We start from the raw sequence: 25,010 nt of genomic DNA on the forward strand, positions 1-25,010 counted from the left end.
TTTGAAGTGTTTTTGTTCTGCAGTGCCAGTGTGTGTCTTTTTAAATGTTGTGTTTTGCCCGTCAGGACAACCCCTGGATGATCAAAAGAAGATTTTCTGGGGATCAGCCAGTTTATGCATTCACGTAAGCGGCTTAAACAGACGATTGTTTTTTGTGGGGTTTTTACAGTATAGCAACATTATTGTGTGGCTGTAAATGTATCCAAGCATCCCTAAGGAAAAGAAGATCAAGTATTATTTATGCATCAGTCAAATGCTTCAAATTCTTATAGAGTTCCTGACATGCTCTATGTTTTTCAAAATGTCCTGCAAAAGAATGATTGAGTTTCTCTCAGCATCACATACTGTCCTTCCTGTTGTTATATTTATTGAAAAGGGACTTTTCAACATTTCCGCCTACCTCAGGCATTCATCTGCGCAAATTTGCTGACACCAACCACAGAAACTACTGTACGTACAGGTGACCTGATTACCTAGTCACATACTTCTTCTCATGTAACTAAAAGAGGATATTTCTATTAATCCTGGTCTAATTAATCTATATCAGTGCATACAACCAGTTGACAGGTCATTTCCACAGTCCAGCAGAACTGGGCTTGCCTGGCCTTGTTTCTGTAAATTGATTGCGGTAAAAGCTTTTGCACAATGTCACACACTCCAGGTTTTTCCATCTACTGTCGTACATTTCCCAGATTCTAGATAAACATGGGATTACTTACCGGTATATATAATTGACTCTATCACATATCAATGCGGATATGGTCTCAGGAGGCAAGGGGACAGGTTTGACAGGAGTGAACAAATGAATGGACAGAGTAACTCCAATCTGATACATATTTATCATTGTGATAAACAGTGTGTGGTGCTGCAAATATCTGCAGCCATCTCCATCCACAGCGGGTAAATGTCAACAGCGATGATGAATTAAAAAAACAGGCAATACAAGGAGTTTTTTTCATTTATCCCCAAGGCTGAAGTGAGACCAAAATAAATGCCAGCTACGGAAATCTCTCTCTGGAAACTCCTCGGGCGCTATAAGTTTCGAGGAACGCAGAAATGTTTCAAAGGGCCGGGAGTGATTTCTGACTACAACATAAACACAGTCTGCCTACTCTTCACTCAGCAGGATGTCGGTGAACCACATTTTGTGCTGAGGCTGTCATTTATTTCATCATGTTTAATTATACATTTAGCATTTTCTCGATTGGAATTTGGCAATTAACCAATAATGTCACTTAATTCAAAATCCTTTTGATGGGAATTTGATTGAGATATTGTGACTCATACTGGAGGGTAATTTAGCTGTCAAGATTTCTGTTTTGCAAGACTAGAGTTTGCAGCCACGCTAGCAGGTCTGTGGTGAATCATTGTAAAGAAAGCCAAACTCTTGGCTAAATGGATAAAAGTAGAAATCGAAAAATTGTTTTTGATCTTCAGCAGTGGTGGTGAAGTAACAAAGGGTGATGTCACAATAAAGGTCTTCGATTAGGTCAACAGGTTAAGTCACTTTTGTATGTTTTTATGGTTACAGTTTTTATCATACCATAACATGTAGTGTTGGTTGAGCCAAGATGTGAAAAATAAGTACGAAATTTAATGAAAATCTTTTTCAAGCGACATGGCTCTGGAAATATTGGTCAGTAGGTTCACCACTTTGATCCAGATTGAAATATCCCAACACCTATTAGATGGATTTCCATGACATTTTGTTCAAACATCCATGGTCCCCAGAGGAGGATTTCCTCTACTGGTCAAAGTTTTAATTAGTCAAAACCTTTGATTTATGACCAAATACCTGCAAACTAATAACATTCCCATCAGCCTCAGATGCCCTTTGTCTTTCGTGCTAATTAGCAAATGTTAGCATGCTACAATGTTAAAGTAAGATGGTGAACATGGTAAACATCATGTGCTAAACATCTGCATGTTAACATTGTGAGCATGTTAGCATCTAGCTGAAAGCACCACTGTGCTTAAGTATAGCATCACAGAGCAGCTAGCTGATGAATGCTTTAAATGAAAAAGTCGGACGATCACCAAAGTCATTAGGATCCTCTGGGAATGAATGTCCGTACAAAGTTTCATGTTAATCTCATAGCTGTTGAAATATCTGAACCAAAGTGGTGGACCAACAGACCGACATTGCCATCCAAAGAGCTACACAGCTAACATGGCTAAAAATCAATAAGATGTTACTGTAAGAAGACAATCTGGTTTATAGGAATTTGAAAGTATTATCCTTAAAATATTAATATTATATTAAAATGTATTCACTGTATGCAATTTGACATTGGGTTTGTTCTTTAATAAGCTATTCTTGAAAATGAATTAACATTAAAAGTGATCACAATAAAGAGTCTGCGCTCATTGACATGCACTCCAGATAATCTGAGCGGTGGCTGTTTGGGAGAAATATCCATTTCCTCTTGGAACCTTATTTCATTTGCACAAAGCCAGTGTGTCTAATCCATTATCTACTCCTTCTCCTGCGTTTCACTATCTCACAAAACCAACCACTTGCATCCAGTCAGGGGGTCTGACGAAACCTCCAACGTAACCCTGGGGAACGATAGTGGAGCAGCGGCGTGCGATTATTCACAGAGGACCCTTGATTTGGATGATTCGCGTCACAGCTCCTCTGTTGCTGTCAGGCTGACTCAGACTGATATTCCTGAAGCCGAGGATGCAGGAGGGGCTGAGGGACTGTGTTGAAATGCACTTTCAGATCTCAGGTCTGTCACTTCAATGAGTATTTGCAAAATGAGTGGTTGTATCAGGGGTGGTGCTATGAATTGTGAGGCTTATACACAACAGGTGACTTAAGCACAACTTATTTATTCATTACATTTGTTAGTGTGATTGCAACACATTTACATGCATATTTACATGCATGTGCGGGCCATTTTTTGCTCACCTAAAACTTACTTTAAATGTTTTTTATTGATAACTATTGTACTTTAATATTTCGTATTATTTAGTTTTAGAAGCAGTCCCATAGACATTAATTGCATTTAAATCTCTGCTAGTGTGTACGGTACATACATGATATGTGATATGATATGACCTCAGTATTGCCCACTGATCAAATGTACATGTGTAAATGTGCCAATCATGATGTTATGTACAATTTATTGATTATTATATGTTATATAAAGCATTCAGTTTCCTTGTATTTATAACACGGATGTTTTTTAAACCCCCTATTCCTATATTAATGCATGTCATTCTGATTCAGGTGTTTATATGATGAGAAAATAAATATAATAATTATGGCAGTCAGCATCATCAGTCAGTCAGTAGGCATTTAATTCAGGAAATGCTTCTGTAGTTATTAAATGTGACCTTTGTCTCTTTTTTATGTTGTTATGTTTTTGACATTTCTACCTTTAGCATCTGTCGTTTTCTCTTTATCATTCATCTCTTGTGAAACACATATGGCATGTGATATATATAAATAAAATATGCTATTATTGTTGATAGTAGTAATTCAGTGTTGTTCATGGACCCATCCCTCATTTAAATTCTGGGTTTTGGCTTGATGTGAAAATCAGTGGCACATGCTATCACCAGTCGACTCCAGGAGACTTTGCCAGGGGAGAACAACTCGGCTTCAGTCTGCACAAGAAAAAAAAAACTATTATAAAATGTAATTGTATTTCTGCTTGTTCCAGTTTGTCTCAGAAAACAACACAGATGCTATTTCATATCTTACAAAATAAATTATTTGTTTGGGGCAGCCAGAGCAGTGTGAAATTAAAGTATAAAATATTTATATTTATACCACAAAAGACAAATCTGGGGCCCTGGAAAACTTTTACCCTAATAGACAAATTTCACAGGAGACATTTAAACGTGTTATGGTAGGAGAAGCACTGGTGTAATTAATAACATAACTAATGACTGCATTACATCAAGGTCTATCAGCTCCTGGACAATAGTGACTGGCTTACTATAAGGACACTTACATTGACTTAAATATGTGCTTTTCCTGCTATAAACTGCAAAATATCTGCAGTGAAAAAGGTTGATTTCTGTCATCTTCAGATGGCTAACTTGAACCTCTTGGTGCAGCCATGTCCGGACTTAGACAGCTAAATATAAAGAAGATTTCCTCTCTGTTGTGGGCTGCCATCCACGCTAAGCCACAATTAATCACACCCCAAAACACAATGCTTTTCAAACCGCCCCCCCTGTCAAGTGCATCTTGTTGTAAGGGGAGGAAATCCATTGTGGACAAGATGATTAAAATTGGCAGTGAGTTACAGACTTGAAAACTAAGGATGTGGTTACAAGCTTGCAGTTAACTATCTGCTGGGGTTTAGTTAGGACGAGGTACAGTTTCTTTACACGGTGTATGCTGAGGTAATTGGTATCAGGGATTAAGAGATTTTTATTCTGCTGTACTGTGGTTTCTTATTTCACTGTGGTTAATGCCAAAATTGGATGTTAGCCTCCAAATTTTAGATTTGGTGAGAGGGGAAACATGTTCTTAAGCACATTGTATGTGGGAGGATGCTCTTCAGGTTTACGCAGATGGGTTTAATCCTAATAGAAAAACAGAGGCATCCAATCAAGAGAGGAAACAGCTTCCAAATTGTATTTCAGTTTTCACGGCAGAGACGATGGCACGTTTATGGGCACTTTGGTGAGTGGAACAAACAAAACCAAACAGCAGTGTTGTTTGTGCAGAATCTGCAGAGTTAATGGCACTGAAGGACGGGAGAGCTGATTTAATTACTGAACTTTGGGTGCTGCTTTATAAGAATCTATCTGGCAGGTTGTAGGGTTGGATTTAGGTCATGTTGCAGTAGACGGCAACAAAGCAGCAGATTAATTCATTTAAACTTAAAAAGTTGGAGCTTCATCAAAGAGGGCTGATGTTAAGGTGGCAGAGGAAAGTGCAACACACACCAGCCCCGTTACGTAGTGTTGCATTATTTGCCATCAATTGACACCCGTAGCACACACTGGATGCTCCACACACACAGGGAAAGTAGTGAAGGCACGGTGGCCAGGATGCAAATCTAGGAAGGAAATGTGATAAAATTGCTGCTTTTCTGGAGAGTTGGCGCACACTGACATTAGGAGTTAGGATGGCGGCACATCCTGACGGGTTGACAGTATGTGGGCTCACACAGAACATTGTCAGAGTTTGCCTCTTAGTCCCTCCCTTTAGCCACACTCGCTCATCTCCAGCCCTCTGCATGGCTCTCTCTCTCTCTGACTCTGTCTCCAGCCCTCTGCATGGCTCTCTTTCTCTCTCTGTCTCCAGCCCTCTGCATGGCTCTCTCTCTGACTCTGTCTCCAGCCCTCTGCATGGCTCTCTCTCTCTGACTCTGTCTCCAGCCCTCTGCATGGCTCTCTCTCTGTCTCCAGTCCTCTGCATGGCTCTCTCTCTCTCTCTGTCTCCAGCCCTCTGCATGGCTCTCTCTCTCTCTCTGTCTCCAGCCCTCTGCATGGCTCTCTCTCTGTCTCCAGCCCTCTGCATGGCTCTCTCTCTCTCTCTGTCTCCAGCCCTCTGCATGGCTCTCTCTCTCTGTCTCCAGCCCTCTGCATGGCTCTCTCTCTGACTCTGTCTCCAGCCCTCTGCATGGCTCTCTCTCTCTGACTCTGTCTCCAGTCCTCTGCATGGCTCTCTCTCTCTGACTCGTTTCTCGCAGGCCATGTTCATTCCTCCAACTCCTCAGACTCTCATTCTCGAGCAGTCCACCAGATGCTTTCAGACTTTCTTCTGTCATTCAAGATCCTGCCACTCCCATCTGCCTTGCAATCAGCTCATTCCCCTCACCTGAACTTCCCCGCCCATCTCCCCACCTGCACCTTCCTTATTGTTGTTGTCCTGTCTTGCCTTGTGTTTTTGCTTTTGAGCTTCTGTGACCTGAACCTGTCTACCTGCCTGCCTGTGACCTGTCTGCCTGCCTGTCTGCCTACCTGTCTGTAAGTTAAGTCATCCTGCTGCCTCTGTCCTCTCCTGGGGTCTCTTGCTCCGCCTTTGCCCCCAGGCAGTCCGCCCGAGGCCTCCTGCCCATCCTTTAGTTCCCAGGCCACTTTCCCCTGAACTTGTCTTATACTTTGGTTTATGACCAAAAACCTTCAAAACTGACATTCTGCCATCTTCTGTTTAGTACTATTTAGCATATGTTAGCATGCTAACATGCTAAACTAAGATGATAAACCTGCTAAACATCAGTATGTTAGGGCGCCAGTATACTCCATCAGGACAGCCTGACAATCCAACAAGGTCACATTTCCAACGTTGGATTCGGGGGGCTGTGTTCGACAATTTCTATGACTTTCCTAAATCGACAATCCGACATTCACACCCACTTCACTCGCATAACCCGACCCTTAGCATTGTCTGCCGCCTGACAGAGTCGTTAGTGTGGCTATAGAGTCCTCGTCTTGTTTGTTATTGTTCTGGTGTTTCGTTGTGGACAGAACTTTAACTACCTGACGATGCTGCTGTAGACACAGGTCAGGTCCTTTTGCACTGTTTATATCTAGGTTGTTTACTTCAAGCTGTTTGTTGGATTGCTCTTACAGATTAGATTTAGATTTTCAGATTAGACTTTTATGGCCTGTCAAGTTGTGGAATACTATTCCCATAAGGGAGTTCCTGCTCCTAGATGCTTAAATTCAGATCTCTGGATTGGAGTCATACAAACACTGAGATAGATGTGACAACTGTGATGTTGTGATTGTGAAAAGTTTTCATTTTTAGCCTGAGATTAAAGGCGGCAAAGAAAGAGGCACAATTACATGATCTATGATAAAAGAAACATTTGTCCTCATTCATACACGTAACAAAAGCCACACTGAGTGTAGCAAAAACCATTAATCATGGAAACTTACACTGTTTCACTGGAACATCTTTGTGTTTGGGCTTAATCACAGGGGAAATTTTGAATTACCATGTGGGAAAAACCATAATGTTATATTCCCTGGTGTGTCTAACTGTCAAGAGTTCACAATTAACGTCATGTCAAAAGGTTGATGATGAATTTCAAATATTTCCTTTCAGATCAACCATAAGGTTTTGTCACCCACTGAGCAGGGCTCTATTCATAGGCTTTTATGAACAGACAGCTCTAGAGGAAGCTATACATTTAGCCACTTGAATGTCACCTCATTTAGGATTAACAATGATGTGTGAAATTACTTTGGACACCGAGTGAGTGCTTCCAGAGCACCGCTGGGGGAGGAACTGGATGGTGTCTTCATTTATTAAGCAGCATGCATCCAATTGACTTCTCAGTGGGATTCAAGGTTTTAAAGTTTGATGTGTTTCATTATGTCAAGCCATCCATTAGTTGTTCAGATATTTCACTTAAAACCACAAATGTGAACCTCATGGTGGCGGTAGATGAAAAGTCAGGGGATCACGAGGATTCATCCATCATCATGCCGTCACAGCACCATAAATATCTGGGCCATCTGCAAAGTCACACTGCTAGCTTGGCTAAAAATGCCAAATATTTGCTGTTCCAGGTTCTCAAACGTGAGGGTTTTCCGCCTTTCTGTATTTTATAGCATTATAAACTGAATATCTTTGGGTTTTAGACTGTTAGTCAGACAAAACAAGCTGCATGAAGACGTCACCTTGGGCTCTCAAAATGCCTGACGGGCTTTTTTTCACAATTTTCTAATGTTATTTCAACCCTGCATGACTCTCCAACTCTGCATGATTACATATCACCTGCATGGTTGGCATCACACTGATGGACGCACAAACACACCCACTTCGACAGTGAAATTAATCAGTAGAAGTTTATCTGCGTAATGAGCAGCGGATGACAACTTTGCACCAAAGTGTTCAGAGTCATCAGGGGTAATTAAAATCAAATTAGTCAGGAAATGTTAAAGTTCATCACTCTCGCAGAGGGGAGTTGCCAGAGTGTTGTTGTTCTGGGGCAGTTTCTGATGAAGTGGAGAAGAGCTCGGCTTCAGTGACAAAGCCCGTTATGGAGACATGCAGTGTGGCCCTCAGGGAGACGCCAGGTTCATTCGTTTACAATGAAGTCAATGGGTCAGATTGGAAGGACAAGCGGGTGGAGCCTCACCGGGAGGAAGATCAGGCGTGAGCATTAGATCAGTCTGATGAAGATTACATGGTGTAAAAACACAGTATCCACACACATTACAGATTTCAGCCCTTCTCTGCATTCTCTGTCTTTTCAAAATAAGATAAGAAGAAGGAAATTAAAATGAAATTGTCACGCAGTTGTTTTGCTGCTTCGAGTGCAGCAACTTCATTTGCAACACCTACCAGCAGACAGAGGTGGAAGAAGTATTCAGGTCATTCACTTAAAAAAGTAAAGGTAGCAATATAACACTGTAAAAATACTCAATTACAAGTAAAAGTCCTTCATTCAAAATTTTACCAAAGTAAAAGCACAGTATAGCCTAAGCAACAAAATAGTGTTGTGTTATTTGATCGTTATTATTTATGCATACACATGTAAGCAGTACTTTAATGTTGTAGCTGTTCAATCTGGAGCTAATTTTAACTGTTTTATGTGTCGTTTAATCTCTAAAATTGAATCCTATTTTATAAACTGAATCATATGTTTTGTGAGCAAAATCTTAAGATTGAAGGAACTACAACTAGCTGTGAAATAAAAGTGGAGTAAAACATATAAAACCTTCCACAGAAATGTAGCGGAGTAGAGGTGTAAAGTAGCATGAAACGATATAAGTATTGTGCAAATACCTCTGTGGAGTACTACATTTGTCAGGTTTAATTGAATGTATTTATCTATTGCAAGTTACTGATCTCATCACTAATTATCTGTGTGTCAACAAAACATTTTTGTTAGTTGTTTCTATTTATGTTTGTTCTATATACTACCTCTATTTTTATGTGCTTTTTGTGGTACATGGTACATCACAATGTATGTAGTATTGTAGTTTTTTTAGGTTACTTTGCTGACTGTGTAATTTCCCTGTGTGAGATCTAGTATTAAAGTTCCCCTCCACCCTAAAATGTGTCTTGTGTTATGAGTCAAACTTTTAAAATGAACAAGATTTGCATATTCATAGATTCTGGATTTTCTTTTGTGTGAAATGACAAATTATTATTCTAAGCAGATCTTTTTTTCAGTCACAGTGGACGTTAGAGCATTTTTATCTTCCAAGTTCAAGAGGAGTCATCAAAAATATTTCTACTTTTTTACAAGAAGATAAAAAAATAGGGATTTTGATATAAAAGTACACATATATTTTGCGTGTAACAAGCGTGGTGCGGCCCTGCACGAGGGTCATCACCTGAATTGAGCTGCAAACTTTGCTCCCAATGCTACAAATATCAAACCACAGAAGAAAAACTAACATCTGACTGGGAATTAAAGCTCTTAAAAGCTCCTACAGGAAGATGATCCTGCTTCATATCTACCCGTGCAGCACATCTCAAAACTCTTGTCCTCCCGTCTATTAAGAAAAAACCTCTCGCAGCGTGCCAAGCGTTTCCCAGTTATCTCTCTCAGCGTGTGTTTGTGAGCAGAAAACACAAAGCAGCAGCAGCAGCAGCAGCAGCTTCACACATGAACCCACCGCCGTGGTCGCTCTGGTTTTGCGCTTCGCTCCTCCTCGTCTGGCCACAAACCTCCCGAGCCCTCAGGTGCTGAGAGACGATGGCGCAGTCCGGATGGATTGCCTCGGCCTGCAAACACGAGACAACTTAGTTATCTGTAGTGAAGCAGACACATCGCACCGCAGGCCGACGCTCTTCGCTGGTTGCCTGGGGGAGTAACACTGGCAGCTGCGATGGAGGAAAAACATTCCTTATTCAAGAAATTAGTTTGTATATGTCCCCTTTTAGTCATAAAATCTGCCCAAATTTTCAAAAGTCAAAATCATTTAACAGTTTTAATTTCTCTGCTAATTAAAGCTCTATAAGTTGATGTTTTCCCCTCAAATAACAACATTATTGATTAGAACTGAAGTCAGTTTTTTAACACGCCTTTTGCAGATTCATGCTCAGACCTTGCAGACTATAAGACAACATCTGGACTTTGTTTCCCCTGTCGACTTTGTCTTTGATTGATACCAGGTGGATGGCAGTGATGGATGCAGGTCGCGAGGCTTGATAACCACTAATTAGTGCCAGCGGCTTGATGATGACATTTGTTGTCCAAGTGTGGCGCGTGTGCTCCAAAAAGGACAGAGGATAATAACGGTAATAGCATCGCCATTAGGCTGTAATTAAGTGGATCGTTTCCTAATTAGCGGGGGGGGGGGGGGGGGGGGGGGGGGTCGCGTGCAAAATACAAAAAGGGTCAACTTCAGCTGCACTTTGAGCTGCTTTTTGTCCCAGAGAGGAAGCCTGTATGAATGATAAAGAAATATGAACATGCCACTCACTGTAGAGCTGTAACACAGATGAAGGTAAACGATGAAGAGTATAAATTTCTCCTGTCGTCCTGGCAGCCCCTTACAACACATTTCCATTTCCTTATCTGTCTTCTTTATGTCCCACAACAGCCGCTGATGTTATTTGTTCCTCCGCGCCTCTTAAAGACTCACTGAATGAAAATGTTGTCTGTCAACCGAAAATAGATGAATCCCCGCGCACACCTCTCTCTCTCTCTCTCTCTCTGTGTCTGTGTCTCTCTCTCTCTCTCTGTCCCCCCCCCTCTCTCTCTCTCTGCCCCCCGTGTGTCTCTGTGTCTCTCTCTCTCTCTGTGTCTGTGTCTCTCTCTCTCTCTCTCTCTCTCTCTCTCTCTGTGTGTCTGTGTCTCTCTCTCTCTCTCTCTCTGTGTCTGTGTGTCTCTCTCTCTCTGTGTCTGTGTCTCTCTCTCTCTCTGTGTCTGTGTCTGTGTGTCTCTCTCTCTCTCTCTCTCTCTGTGTCTGTCTGTGTCTCTCTCCCTCTCTCTCTGTGTCTGTGTCTCTCTCTCTCTCTCTCTCTGTGTCTGTCTGTGTCTCTCTCCCTCTCTCTCTGTGTCTGTGTCTCTCTCTCTCTCTCTCTCTGTGTCTGTGTCTGTGTCTCTCTCCCTCTCTCTCTGTGTCTGTCTCTCTCTCTCTCTCTCTCTCTCTGTCTCTCTCTCTCTGTGTCTCTCTCCCTCTCTCTCTCTCTGTGTGTCTCTGTCTCTCTCTCTCTCTCTGTCTCTGTGTGTCTCTGTGTGTCTCTGCCCCCCCCCCCCCCAACAGAGGATATGTTGTTCATTATTACCAGTGGAGTACATTTACTACTGGTCAGTCATTTAATATAGAGTAACTGTCATGTAAAGGACTGTTGTGTGAATATATATTTCATCAGAACCTAGCTACCATTCATGGACTGTCTGTCAGACATCTATAACTAGTTACTGCTGTTACCACCTCGGTATTTGAACAAAGATTTTGCTCCACAGTAATTTACAAATGGGGCCGTGTCAGCCAGTTTCCAGGTGTGAATGTGGAGCAGGCCAGTGCTAAAAAAGCAAAATCCTTCCCTACAGAATAGGTTCCCAAGAACGAGAACACAGGATTCAACCTTCAAGTACGCCTCTGGAGCTGCTTAGTGATTCATTTACAGGAACATTTTACAGGTCAGGTGTTCAACTGAAGCTCCTCTTGAACAGTAGAAGAATACAATTGTGCTTGTCACTCTCCAGGTGTGAATTTGTGTCCCGGCTGCTTCAAAAATAATCAAAAACAAACCTCTTGGTATAAAAGGGAGCATGTTATCAGGTAGCAGGAACAAAGCTAATCCTAAAACACTGTGACAACGTTCACAAACACAGGTTAACAAAAGGTTTGTGTGATACCACGGACGCCTGGTGGCTAATGGCTATTTTTTTCAAACATATTGGTTGTTTGCATTTAAACAAGACTGTGCATTGTCTGTTTGATCAGGGAGGCCAATCTATCAACAGTAAGGATGTTGTATAGAGTGAAAACAACAATGTTTGATCCTATTCATGTGTCCTATTCAAGCTACTAGAACCAATTACACTGAGCATCAAAACTGGACAACTAATGATTATTTTCATTATTGATTCATCTGCAGATTATTTTCTTGACCCGTCGATTAATCGTCTACAGAACATCAGCAAATAGCAAAAATTATGTTTCCATAGTGATGTCTTAAAATGTCTTGTTTGTCCAAAATAGAAAGATATTCAGTTTCACAGGAAGACTTTAAAAACCCAGAAAACATTCACATTTGTGTTTGTTTCGTGTCTTTGTGGTCAGTTTGTGCCTGTTTGTTGTCATTTTTGTGTCTTTTTGTGTCATTTTGTAGTTGTTTTGTGTGTCATTGTGGTTTTTCACATCTTTTGGTAGTGATTTTGCATTTCTTTACAGTTCTTTTGCGTCTCTTTTTGGTTGTTTTACGTCTCTTTGTAGTCGCTTGATTAACTTTCCAACAAGAAATGTTATGAATCAGAAGTACAGTAAGTAATAAGAAACTCGGCCAGGAAAAGACTATGGAGGATCACAGAACGCCAATCACAGAACGTACTGTCGTTGAACTCTTTCCTAGAACACCTAAGATCAAAGAAGGATGTTTTTCTTCTTTTGTGTCTCTTTGTGGTCGTATTGTGGCTCTTTGTAGTTGTTTGATTGACTTTCCAACAAGAAATGTTAACATTCACTTCAAACAGAGGCTCTGGCGCAGGGGCCCTTGGGCCTTTGCCCGGTAGGCCTGTTTACTAATTCTTCCATGGCTGTGAACTGCTATAATTTACTCTAGCTCTTTTTAAAACGTACACGTCTGATTGATTGTTAATAATATGTATATCTTTAACTGTTTTGAATGTCATATGCACATCGTTTACATAATTAACAATACATTTGTGACCATTGTAAACCTTGAGCTTGTTGTGTCAAACACTGGATCAAAATGACCCACTGGAGAAGTTAACCCAGTATTGCGTAGGTGCTATATTTATACTTGTTTTCTGTATCCATTTATTGCCCCTTTAACCTATAGCCCAGAGCAGACCTTATCAGTGCTACAGGATGAATACGTAGTGAAAGGGCGAGCTTAAATAGGAATGTCACCCAATTTCAAAAAAGCACATGTATTATTCCTGAAGCTCAGACTACAGGTCAGGCAATACTTGTAGATGTGTGACCTCTTTTCCTAAAAACCGGAGGCTAAAGAGCTAACCATTAAATTTTGATGTCAGTGGGATGTAAAAATGACACTCACTTTGCTGTCCCACAAAACGTGCTGTGTGTCGGTTCTTGCAGCCAAATTATGTTTAAACTCTGGGTCATACGTGTTAGCAATGCTTGAATATATGAACGTTATTTGGTTTGACAATTCAGCTTACCATCTGATGGCTCCAAGTGAGCGCCTCATCTGTAGTCAAAGGAGCAGATGCTAAATTTTACAGCCTGGAGACTTCGGAAAGTGTGTGATTGAACTGTGAGGTGCATTCTTACAATAAGCGGCATTCACCTTTGATGTTGAGTCAGAGAAATGTCAAAGGATGTTAACAGCTTTTATTGTAATAGATAGAAGTGCAGTTATATTTGTGGAGATCATTTTGCACTCCAGAGGCTGCCTAGATGAATTGTAAAGTATAGATATAATAACGGCATTAAAACCCCTGAAGCAATATATACTACAGCAGACACTGTATCGCTCAGATATGGCACAATGGGAAAATCAAGAAATACAATCACAAGCACACAAGAGCCTAGGGCAGAAAAAGGCTGGACAGTGGAGGAATAAACCAGCCAATCAGTGAAAGTAGTGTTGTTGAACTCACTTCCAAGAATACCGAAGGTCAAAGAAGGATGTTTTATACATCTTAATGATGTGGATTTGTCCTTTTTGCCCTGGAGTAGATCTCCCGTAAAGGGTAAATAATAAATTACATCAGCACTGCAGTGTAAGCACAAGCCTTGGATTTAATTTTAAAGTGTGCCCAGCACTAAATAACTCTTTAAGAATTTGTCACAATTTTCTGCTTTTCCTACTTGTCCTATTTGCCTTTTGAAGAGAAAAGATAAGATGAAAGTTGTAAATTATGGGCCAACCAGAGTGGTTGAATGTGAATGAGGTGTTCGTCTAATTATGTGATGTCCTCGTGGGTTCAAACCTTTCTCATGAGAGATGCTTCACTTTGCAGAAGTGACAAGATCCTTGTGACAGGAGGTCAGCTGAAGCCAGCTTCTTGAGGTTTCTGAAGCTGTCAGAAGTAACTCATCAATCTCTATTTCACTGGAAAAATGTAAGAGCTCATGCCATTCATTTTGAAATCTGTATCTGGAGTATAGTTGATGGTGATGTGTTAATTTATTGTTGTATTTTGCATTTTAGACATTTTTAGTCATTGTTACACAAATTATCAAGTGGATCTATGATAGTTGAAAGTGTATCACATATCAGGTAAAATTCAGTCATTCAATAAGTCATACCTTTACCTCCACCTCACAATAAAAAAGGTAAAAACCCTGGATTTGTAAGTGTTAACCTGTAAACAATAGTAAAATCAACATCACTACCACTACCACTACTATTATTAATAATAATACATCTAAAATAAATCTACCAAAGCCACACTGAAAACTAGCTAAATTAAGCTAAAACTGAAAATATATCAACCTTTATCAACCCACCAGTCTATGTGTCCTCTGGTCATTATTAATAATATTCAGTAGCCTTGTATGGTCTGTTCAGATTGGCTCGATTAGTCTGCCCTCTGCAGGACAAGGAAGGAAAAGGTATTTGGCTTCACAAAAAAACATAAACTTGAGCTCAACTCAACATTTTTGACATTTAGCACAGTTTTATGTCATGAGATGCAGTCACGGAGGTCTGTTTGTCAAACTAGAAAGACAAAAGACAAAAGCAACATTGCGTCATTGTTCAAATCAAACATATAAACATATAAAGTCACACCCATGTGTGAGACTGGGCCCCACGGCCTGTCAAAACATGAAAATAACTGCTCACCGCCAACTGCCGGTCACATGGAATCATGGGAAACGTAGTCTTTGGCCAAAATGGATCATACCAATCTCAAGATACGATGTGAATAACGAAAACGAGGGTCCCTTCATATCTTAAGGATTCGTGGAAAATAACTTATTTTCCTGTGTGTTTATTTGTAATTATATTTTTCATAAACGTTGAAAAAACGCGGAAATCATCGATAAAGTCTTCGTCTCTCCCCCCTCTGTCACCGAAGAATACTGGCGGCTCGTGACTGCAAGTTCTCTTCTCCCGTCGGATTACAGCCGAGGCAGCACGCTAAGGGACCGTTACCGAGCCATAAAACGTCGAATAAAGCCAAGAGTAAGTGCAGAAGAGTTGTATTTTTACGACCTGGAACATAACAAAAAGCGTACTGTTTGTAAAACCCATGAACTATTTTGAATGTTGAGTTTTCAAGTGCCACGTGGTTAGCGGATCTACAAGTTGCCGGGGCTGTCAGAAAACTTAACTAACCTAACTTTAGCTAGTGTCCGGGTGAGCAAGCAACAGATGAAGTACAACACGAGTTTCTGCTGTCATTACTCTCACTCTAACTGTGCCGCTTGCCTGATTTGTCACTGGTATTATACATGAATTGCCCACTTGTTGGTTGTTGGTGAATTGTACCGCTTATCTCCCACTTATATATTTAATTAACTTGAGAGAATTAAAGTTTTGACTTGATGTTAGCATTCCTCAAACATAACGTGGTTGCTGTTTCTATAAGGGTTTGCGGTTTATGAGAGTGTTTGTGTTGTCTCTTATTTCTCTGTTGGGCATTAGCATCCCATTACAGATACAACAGGTGAGTGTTGATGTTGAAGCTGCTTTTCAGCTGATGACCTAACAAATGCACTGAGTTATTGCTGTCTTCTGGTGTAGTGGAAGTGTTTTACATTCAGCTGTCACCAGTTTATTAGGTATACCTAGCTAAAACTAATGCAGTCTGTACAGCAGACCTGCAGCAGTGGAGGATGTGATTTGTAGTGCTGTTGAACCACTCCCATTGATGTATGTGGAATAGGGCTGCAGCTAACAATTACTGTCATTTTTTGACTAATCTGCTGATTATTTTCTAGAATAACCGGTTCATCTTTTTGTCATTGAAATGGCAGAAATGTGTGGGAAAACATCCATCACAATTTCCCAGATCCTAAGGTGTTGTATTGAACTTGCTCGTATTGTCCAACCAACAGTTTAGAACCCAAAGAGATTTATTTTACATTGTTATAAAACAGAAAACAGAGAAAATACTCACATTTAAGAAGTTGGTACAAGCATATGTTTGGCATTTTTTCTTAAAGTGACCTTAACAATTACTTTTCTGTCAATCAACTTATTGTTTCAGTTTTAATAGGGAGGACAAAATATTAGAAGGTCCCCTCACATTAACACAATTTGACAGCTAAAAACTACAGCCTCCAAAATTTAAGTTTAATCAACTCCTCTCCAGTTCCACATGAAGGTGTACCAAAAATAAACTGGCAACTGAGTGTATATGTCTGCACTAACAGTGCAATAAGCATTGTATAGCTCATGTATGCAAGTTAGTCTTTGTAAAGGCAAGTGTGTGTTTTTTTAAAAATATGGTTAGCTTTTTTATTTCATGCATGAAAATGTAAATATTGTCTTTCAGTTGTGATGTTTGCCTGCTAGTTTAAAGGCAATTCTGCTACCAGAAACATTTTGATTGTCTTTTAACGAAAACTTTTATGACTTTCAACATAACTCAAACTTATGTAATTACTTTGAATTATTTAAATATTCCATTCCACAATAGGTAGCGTACATTATCCTCCAGCATGCCAAAACAAAGGTGAGCCAGACACTATTGCACAGGTTGGGTTTTTGGATGTTTCAAAAGAAACACATTGTCATATGAAATGCATAAACACAGTGTTTCCTCGTTAATTAGACACAGCTGCTGTGTGTTTTGAAGAGATATCCTTGTTCTAGTTTTGCACCACAGACACACCTGTCGTTATTCACCCTGTGTATGTGTGTTTCAAGTTAAAATTGCAACGCTTCTTAATCATATAATCATTAGTACAATTTCTTTCTTTCTTTTTAAATAAATTCATTTTCAGATTTGAAATGAATATGGAGGAAACACTGCAAACACATCCTAACCTAAATGTTGGCCATTTTCACCATTTCATTCGTGTTAGCCACTTGCATTGTTGGTTTTGAGTTTGCTTTTTGAAAGTCCAATGTGAGGTTGATCAATGAATTGTTTATACTTTATACTTTTTGGGTATTATTCCATATCCATTTCCTAAAAGAATACGCGAATGAGGCCCTTTGCATTCTCACGTTGATTCTTCTATTCTCATACAATTTAAGTTCATTCTGAACTCTTCCTGTAAAAGAAAATTTGTGGCATTTTGCAGTTTTTTTGATCAATCAACTGTCTCTTTGCCCTCAAGACCACATTGGCATCACATATCAGCTGTTTTATGAGCTTTCTTTGAAGCATCTAACCAGCAAAGTTCCTTTGTGACGCTAACTTCACACTGACTTAATGGCTCTAGCTTCCACCTGTTGCTTCTTTTCTCTCCTCATAAACCTGTCACAAAAGTGAGTAGAGAAGAGACCCCTTTAATATAGGAATGGATCAGTCTTTGCCAAACCGTCAGCAAGGAGCCCCTCAGCATCACAGAGCTGCACAGGTGGGGGCCTTCAGGCAGGGTAATATTCCCACTCAGGAGAGAGGCATCATCAGCGGAGACAAAGTCAAGTTTGGGAGGCCGCCCCGACACACGCGTTTGTCCCAGTCGGAGAGCCAGAGCTCTGGGGCCGAAGAGGAGTGGTTGAGCACCTCCATGGAAGCAAGCGGCTCCTATGGTCAAAGCCCCGTCCTCCAGGGCATGCAGGCAGAGGGAATCTGGCACCACCGCAGTGCCTACGAGCAGGCCGAGAGCAACTACCAACGCAGGCTCGTCTCTAATGGCAATGGACCGCTGTCATCCTCTCCGAGGAGTCCAAACACCAAAGGCTTGACCTTCCAGTCCAGACGCACCCGCGGCCAACAGCAGGATCAGGGGCACCCTGTCACCACTGTGAAGGCCTCTGGCACCCCCCACCGTCAATACAGCAGAGGACGCAATCGCACCTCCTCTGAGACCGAGCAGGGGGGCAAAGGCAGCAGGGGGCTGACCCAGAGGAAGAGAGGCTTCTCTGAAACGGAAAGCAGGCCCAGATGGGACAAGTATGGCATCTCTCACTCAGGGAATGGGAGAGACGTGTGTGTGTTTTCGGTTTATTTTACTACTATGATGGTTTTCTTTTTTTTATTTGTTGTCTGTCTGCATTTTGTTTGGCCTTTTTCAGTTATGCTAACTTGTGTATTAAATGTTTGATATGCAGTTTTATAGATGAGCCGCGTTCAGACTGACTTATCCACTCAAGAGGAAATGTAGCGCCCTCATTCATTTAAAATGAGGTCAGTCCATTTACACAGCAGGAGTGCCAACAGATTTGAAGTCACTCAACTTTCACTGCAGCGCAACAGTGGTGGCTGGTTAATTACGTGCACATTCCTGATAGATTACTTTCTAATGTGATTGCTGTATTTCCACTCTTTATCTCGCAGTCATTGTGACTAAAGAGAAAATTATTTTCACCATGATAGTTTTCCAAAGTTAAAATCCTGTCTCAGAGTATTATATGGCTGTGCAGTATTTTGGCATCTGATAAGTCTTTTAATTTGTCTCACCGGTACCTGAAACAACACCCCCCACCCCCATCAATGCAGCCCCTTGCATTTTAAGTCTGACCTTAGCATTTGTGTACAACATGCAGCCATGTACAGTCATGTGTAGTAAACTGGGTCTGGGTTTGATAATCATACAACAAAGTGGACCTCTGCTATCACTAAGGGGGGTTGTTAGCGGGCAGTGACCAACCTTTTGTTCTGTAATCCAGACTTTGCAGACCAGGCAACTGTGTTTCACTGACTGAGGAATGTGTACAGGCCTGTCTGCTGCTGTCAGCAAAATGAGAAGGGAGGTGAAGCATAGTTGCAATAGTCTTTATCACACCTTCTTTATTTTTATTTTATTTTACAGAAACGGATGCCTGTTATTATGCCATTAATTTACTGTGTATATGATAAACTGTCTGTGTTACGCTTTGTTTTGTCTCTCCCTATTCCACCCACAACTCCAACTGTGGCTCTGCATGGTGTTGAAACTTGTAATATATGGTGTCCTGGTCAAGCATCTAATAAGCCACGTTCTGTCACTCATTTCTCTTTCTTCTGCTTATGCTGGCTGTAACATCTGGTCATGGCTGTTGGTTAGCAGATAAACTGTTGGATGATTTTTGGGCATCATCTTATTTCTCCTGAATTTCTGACTTCCCTCCTCAGTACCAACATGAGTGGACTGCAGTGCCTTGCCTCAGAAAACATCTGGTTTGACAAACAACGCTATGATGAAGCCGAGAAGTGCTTCTACGAGGGAGCCAACGGACCCTCCACACAGCAGCGACAGGTAGAACAAGCACTTTTTTTTTAAAAGAGCAAAGCTCCTTTTATATTTGTGTAGTCAGGACCTTATTTCGTTTGTATCAACCCAATCATTCTTACAAATACGGACATTTGTTTTTTTTAGACAACCTTTATTTCCAATTCTCCTCTTGTGTCTTGCTGCCATCTTTTGAAGTTCCCTTTCGTCTCTCTGCCTGACACTTCCTCAGCTCATGCTGCCCCATCGGTCACCAGCCTATTAGTTTAAGCAATAGTTACATCATCGTCAGTCACAGCCCGGAGCAGCTGTGTGCATGTCAGTTAAGCCACTCGATTTAGAAGTGACTCGCCCTAGTGAGAGCGGGTCAGGTGGTTTGGCAGCTGTCTCTGCTTCTCAGGCTGTCCAGGGCTGCAGCGAGTTTCTACACCGGCCTGGGAAACGATGAAGAGAGATTAGAGTATGATCACTTCCAGGTCTTAAAGGGTCCTTTCACCCAAATCACAAAAAAAGCCATATGTCCTCACTTACCCTTTGTGAATACAAGCAATGCACATAATAAGAGTTTTTGTGTCTCTACTGCTTCCCAAATAAAGTAGAGGAGAGTGGAACATGTCTTTACAGAAACAATGTCCTGTTTACTCAGGACATTTCACTGGGTCTACTTGCAAAGCAGTTTCAATGAATATAGTTTCAGTACAACATGCACTTAACTGTGGGAAGATAACAGTTGCAGGTCAGGTCATGGGGTTGTGTACCCACATGCCTGCTGCCAAAATGTGTGTAACCTTTTTATATTGCATGAGACACAACTAAATAAGCTTTTGATTGACTGCCAGTCCTCTACATGTATTAATTAACTATTACTTGACTACAGGTTTTGGAAATCATCCTTTCTTTTCAAATTATTCAAATCTTTTAGTAACTGTCATCCTAAATGTTGGGTGTATGGGCTGTCCTGTTTTGCATGCTGCTTTCTGTCTTTTTCACTGCTCCCGCTTCATCACTGCTTGACCCACACATACCTGCAGGGGAGAGAAGTTAATGCCATACTGCAGGACATTGCTAAATCCCGACAGACTATCCAGCAGTCCCTAAATGAAGTGAGTACTACAAATGAGCCACAGGCACACCCCCCCTGTAGTGGCAGAACTGTACTTATTAATGTTCGTGTACCAGCCATAAAATGTTAAATAGCTGTTAAATGAGAGATTATGATGAAAGTATAGACAGCAAGTACTTGGGGACTTTTTAGCCTTGAACTTATTTCAGTGCCAGAAAGCCTTTAACCTGCATTTAACTTAAAGTGCTATATGCATGCTGCCTTTTCTGTTACGAGACGCTTATTCTCCCTCTCACCTCTGCTTGCTTCTCCCATAATCTTCATTGCAATCTGTCAATAAGCTGCTTAAGTGTTTGTCGTTTATATCAATGGCATTTACTATATTGTTAACAGTATGAGTATGGTGGTAGCTACTTAAAAGTGAAACTTTCACGCTGTAAATGTTCTTCCTGACCACACTGGCTGCAAAAAGATCCCTTCTTAAAGCAATGTCAATGTGAGTATTTGTGATTAAAATCCACAGTCCATGTTATGTGCAAAAATGCAACATTTGAAATGGTTAAATAAAAAGCTGATTTGCCTCAGCAGCCTGAATTTGACAAATCAAGTTGTTTTCTTCCAAAGTCACTCTTTTTTTTTTTTTTTTAGTACAAAATTCCCTCGCTGAGTTACTCCCCTGCTGCCTTCGCAAACACAGCCTGTGGTAGCAGCAAGGATGGAGTTTCATACTAAAAGGACTACTGATACAATACCCACTCAATTTGGCAAACTCTTATTAGCTTCAGCTGAACTTTAGAAGTCAGTTTTTCATAGAGCTGTGGCACTGTGGATTTTGTCCCCCATCACCTGCATTGAAATTGCTTTAAGAACCTTTCTAAGTGTAAGCCTGACTTCATCAAACCAAAAAGACCTACTGTTTTGAGCTTGTTTGTAGGAAACCGCTGCTTGAAATGGTTCATGAGTGTCTAACTTGAGTAAGACACAAGTGGATTTATGACCCAACATGTGATAAAACTAAAATGTTAAAAATGTTCTGTAGAGCTGCAGGGTTGATTGTTGTTTCCCACGTTGGCACGACTAGATTTTATCATTTGATTTAGTGTTGATATAGGCTAACAGGTTGATTAATGCAGTTTTAAAATAATGTCAGTTTATATTCTATCACTGACGACTCTGAAGCAGTGGATAGAGGAGCATGTGTAGCATCCGACTTTCTACCTACAACCGCTACTTTTCTTTTTGTCCTCGTGTTTTCCCCTCTTACCTTCACCTCGTACATCACCGGGTGCAGGTGAAAACGACCCTGCAGCAGGGTAAAGGGCGCCAGCAGAAACGGCAGCACAGAAACGTAAGTCCTCCTCATCCAGCTTTGCTGCTCAGGCCTGAGAACGCTGCATGGCTGAGACAGACAGCCGTGGTGTGCTGGCTGCGTCTGCTGCTGCCTGAAGTGGAGTGTGCTACTTTTATCACGGCACTAAGATGTCTCATCCTGTACCACCATCTTACCACCCTGCATCTTTGTTTGACGCGTCATGTTCTACCACTAACTGATTCAGAATGTATATTTTTGGGGCGAATTTTGCTAGAGATTATGATGATGACTATTATTAAATAGTATTAAAATGTTTATAATTCTAACAGCTAGTCTGGCTCTGTCGACAGATCCACCTACCAGCACCTCCAGAGGTCACTAATTAACATGTTATATCTTGATACTGCAATCCATACAAATACCAAAGTGGCATGTTTTGTTTTTGTGTTTTTTAAGGTAGGCAGATTTTGTTACCTTTTGGACAGAACTAGCTGCTTCCCTGTTTTCTGCCTTCAGGCTAAGCTAAGTGGTTGCTCGCTAGCGTTACATTTAAAATACATGTTATTTAAATAGAAGAGAGAAGGCAAATACGTGTTGCCCAAACTGTCAAACTATTCCCTTAAATCTTTGACCAATTTTTCAAAATATGATTGTTGGGGGGAAAAATCCTCATCGAACTGGTGTCTGTTTGCAGGTTTGTTTAAAAACTCTGCAGAGATTGTCTGCATGCTGGCATTGTGAACATTAAATCCTTTGATTTTGAGTTCATTTTAACATCAGTATTGTGTGTGTGTGTGTGTGTGTGTGAGAAGTATATCCACATCACTGTCGTGTAATATATTTTAGCCTTGCATGGTTTTCTTTTTTTTTCTTTTCTTTTTTTAAACCTCACAACTTTGACCATTTATTTTTGCTTGCTTCTCTTCAGGCGTGTATTGGATCTCGACCTGGATGAAGTGCATTTGCTTTGTTACCATTTGAATCCCAACCTGCAACGTGACACTTGCTAATTTATTTTTGTCTTTCCACAGTCGTCCTCACATGCAGGAGGAGACCAGGAGCTGGTTTCACGCATGAAGAGCCTGGAGCTGGAGAACCAGACTCTGCACACAGGTGTGTGTGTGTGTGTGTGTGTGTGTGTGTGTGTGTGTGTGTGTGTGTGTGTGTGCGTGTGCGTGTGCGTGTGCGTGTGCGTGTGCGTGTGCGTGTGCGTGTGCGTGTGCGCGTGCGCGTGTGCGCGTGCGCGTGCGCGTGGAGTGTTTTTTCACGTCTTCCTGAGCTTTTGCTCACTTGTTATTCATACTTAACTTTCCTGTTGTCTTTTTCTTATTAGTGGTAAAGGAGTTGAGAGCAGCCCTGCAGAAGCTGGAGTCCAGAGTGGTCGTGCTGGAAAAGAGTCCAGCATCAGCAGCCGTCCCATGTGCTAAGGTACATAACGAAGAATTCAGTAGGGTTTTTTTTTTTTTAGATGCAGTACATGTTCACTGTATCTGTAAAACACATCTGAAAGAGATCAACCTTGTCTCTCTAAAACAATTTGAAAGAGAATGTGTCATCTACTTTGTTACTTGAGTTTAGACTTCATTGAATAAAAACCCACTTAATTTACAACCAAAAAACATTTTCCTTTTGTTTTTCTTTCTTTTCTTTTGTTTTTGATTGAGTTCCTTTTTATATTCCGTTTATCTGGTTTTTGTTTGTTTGCTTTGTCTTGTCTGATGTTTGATTATACTAGATCTAATTTTGCATTGAGGGGGACTTTGTGTTAGCACTATGGATTTCTTCCTCCCCTTGCACATATCTATTGATGCTGTATTGTATGTCTTTTACCATGATGTTTTAATTGTGCAAACAAATAGAGATAAAGATAAAATTTTATTGGGAAACTGTCCTCTAAACCGCTCACCCCAACAGCTATTTTCCTATTCTCCATCCATTGTTTTGACCAGGCTGTTCCAGTTCAGGCTGCTCCAGTCAAACAGGTGGAAAATGGCGATGATGATGACGACGACGACATGGATTTGTTCGGGAGTGATGATGAAGATGAGGAGGCAGCACGCCTTAAGCAAGAACGCCTGGATGCCTACGCAGCCAAGAAGTCCAAGAAACCCACTCTCATCGCCAAGTCATCTATCCTGTTGGACGTCAAGCCCGTACGTGTCCTCCAGAACGGCATTATGTAGCTCATATTAATGTTAGCTCCACTGCAGTTGTGGCAAAAAAAGAAATTTGTTGGTATAATGATTCACTGTTTTTTTTTTTTTTTTTGTGAAAAGGTAAAGAAAAAAGCTTGCAAAATGTTTGAATGTAATGTCTTTTTTAAATTTTTAATTAATACTTAAATATTTTTAAATCATTCAGCCAAAATGAAACCCAACGCAATCAAGTCAACTCTAACAAAATTAAGTTAAACATGCATGTAGGGAAACTTTTGAAGTCTGCCGTGACATTAGTTTTTTAAGTTTTGCTTCAAACTGATGGATGCCGTGTTGAATTGTCTTTATGGCTTTCAAGTTAATATCTATCCGTCCCCCTCCTCTGTGTTCCCTCAGTGGGACGATGAGACAGATATGGCGAAGCTGGAGGAGTGTGTGCGCTCGGTGCAGATGGACGGGCTCCTGTGGGGAGCTTCTAAACTGGTGCCAGTTGGCTACGGCATCAAGAAGCTGCAGATCAACTGCGTGGTCGAGGACGACAAAGTCGGCACCGACATCCTGGAGGAGGAGATCACCAAGTTTGAGGACTTTGTAAGTAACTTCGATAAAAAGTTAGATATTGGTTATACATTTCTGCCTCCACCCCAATACTACGGAGCTGAATGGAATTTAACTTGTGGTACTTGAAGCATTTGAACATTTCTGTACAAGATTCAACAGCAAAATCTCTCTTCAGAGTCGGTGTCAGTCTGTACGTTTATATGCACACAAGAAGAAGTTGTTCAGAATTAAATGCTTTATTATTTATTTTAATAAAATGGCTTAGATGTAAAAAAAAAAAAAAAAAATTGCTCATATAATAAAATGTAGGATTTATTTATATAGTGATTTATTGTGCAACAATATAACTCTATAAATATGTTCAAATAAATATACAACTTGACTTATTGGACTCTTCTTCCTTTTTAGGTCCAGAGTGTTGATGTTGCTGCCTTCAATAAGATCTGAGCTCCACCTGCTCTTTACCTGCGCCACCAAAGTGTTGCTGTTCCAGGCTTGCACGGTTATTAAAATGCTAAGTTTTGAGCACAAACATCTGTCTCAT

At 40.8% G+C, this 25,010-nt stretch overlaps 2 protein-coding genes across 5 annotated transcripts in view; one reads left to right on the forward strand and one right to left on the reverse strand.

The window, feature by feature from the left end:
• LOC139296366 (vasoactive intestinal polypeptide receptor 1-like) overlaps window positions 1-14,914 on the reverse strand; it is a 30,829-nt gene extending 15,915 nt beyond the window's left edge. Inside the window, exons 1-3 of the mRNA XM_070918751.1 lie at window positions 14,888-14,914; window positions 10,360-10,482; window positions 9,550-9,658 (exon numbers count right to left, since the gene is read on the reverse strand). Of these exons, the coding sequence (XP_070774852.1) occupies window positions 9,550-9,658; window positions 10,360-10,482; window positions 14,888-14,914 (259 nt within the window). The remainder of the gene's footprint in view (window positions 1-9,549; window positions 9,659-10,359; window positions 10,483-14,887) is intronic.
• A 237-nt stretch (window positions 14,915-15,151) lies between these two features.
• eef1da (eukaryotic translation elongation factor 1 delta a (guanine nucleotide exchange protein)) lies at window positions 15,152-24,998 on the forward strand. Of its 4 annotated transcripts, XM_070918245.1 has the most exons (9): window positions 15,173-15,229; window positions 16,689-16,724; window positions 19,278-19,401; window positions 21,729-21,785; window positions 22,781-22,862; window positions 23,083-23,177; window positions 23,699-23,902; window positions 24,302-24,496; window positions 24,875-24,998. In XM_070918245.1, exons 2-9 carry the CDS (start codon window positions 16,711-16,713, stop codon window positions 24,911-24,913), a joined length of 810 nt encoding a protein of 269 aa, XP_070774346.1. In that variant the 5' UTR covers window positions 15,173-15,229; window positions 16,689-16,710; the 3' UTR covers window positions 24,914-24,998. The 4 variants fall into 4 exon arrangements, with proteins under 4 accessions (XP_070774347.1, XP_070774349.1, XP_070774346.1 ...); XM_070918246.1 differs by lacking the exon at window positions 16,689-16,724 and having other exon boundaries at window positions 15,152-15,229; XM_070918247.1 differs by lacking the exon at window positions 21,729-21,785 and having other exon boundaries at window positions 15,177-15,229.
• Window positions 24,999-25,010: the final 12 nt, after the last annotated feature.

This window comes from Enoplosus armatus, chromosome 14 (genome assembly GCF_043641665.1).
Source record: "Enoplosus armatus isolate fEnoArm2 chromosome 14, fEnoArm2.hap1, whole genome shotgun sequence".
Classification (NCBI taxonomy): domain Eukaryota; kingdom Metazoa; phylum Chordata; class Actinopteri; order Centrarchiformes; family Enoplosidae; genus Enoplosus; species Enoplosus armatus.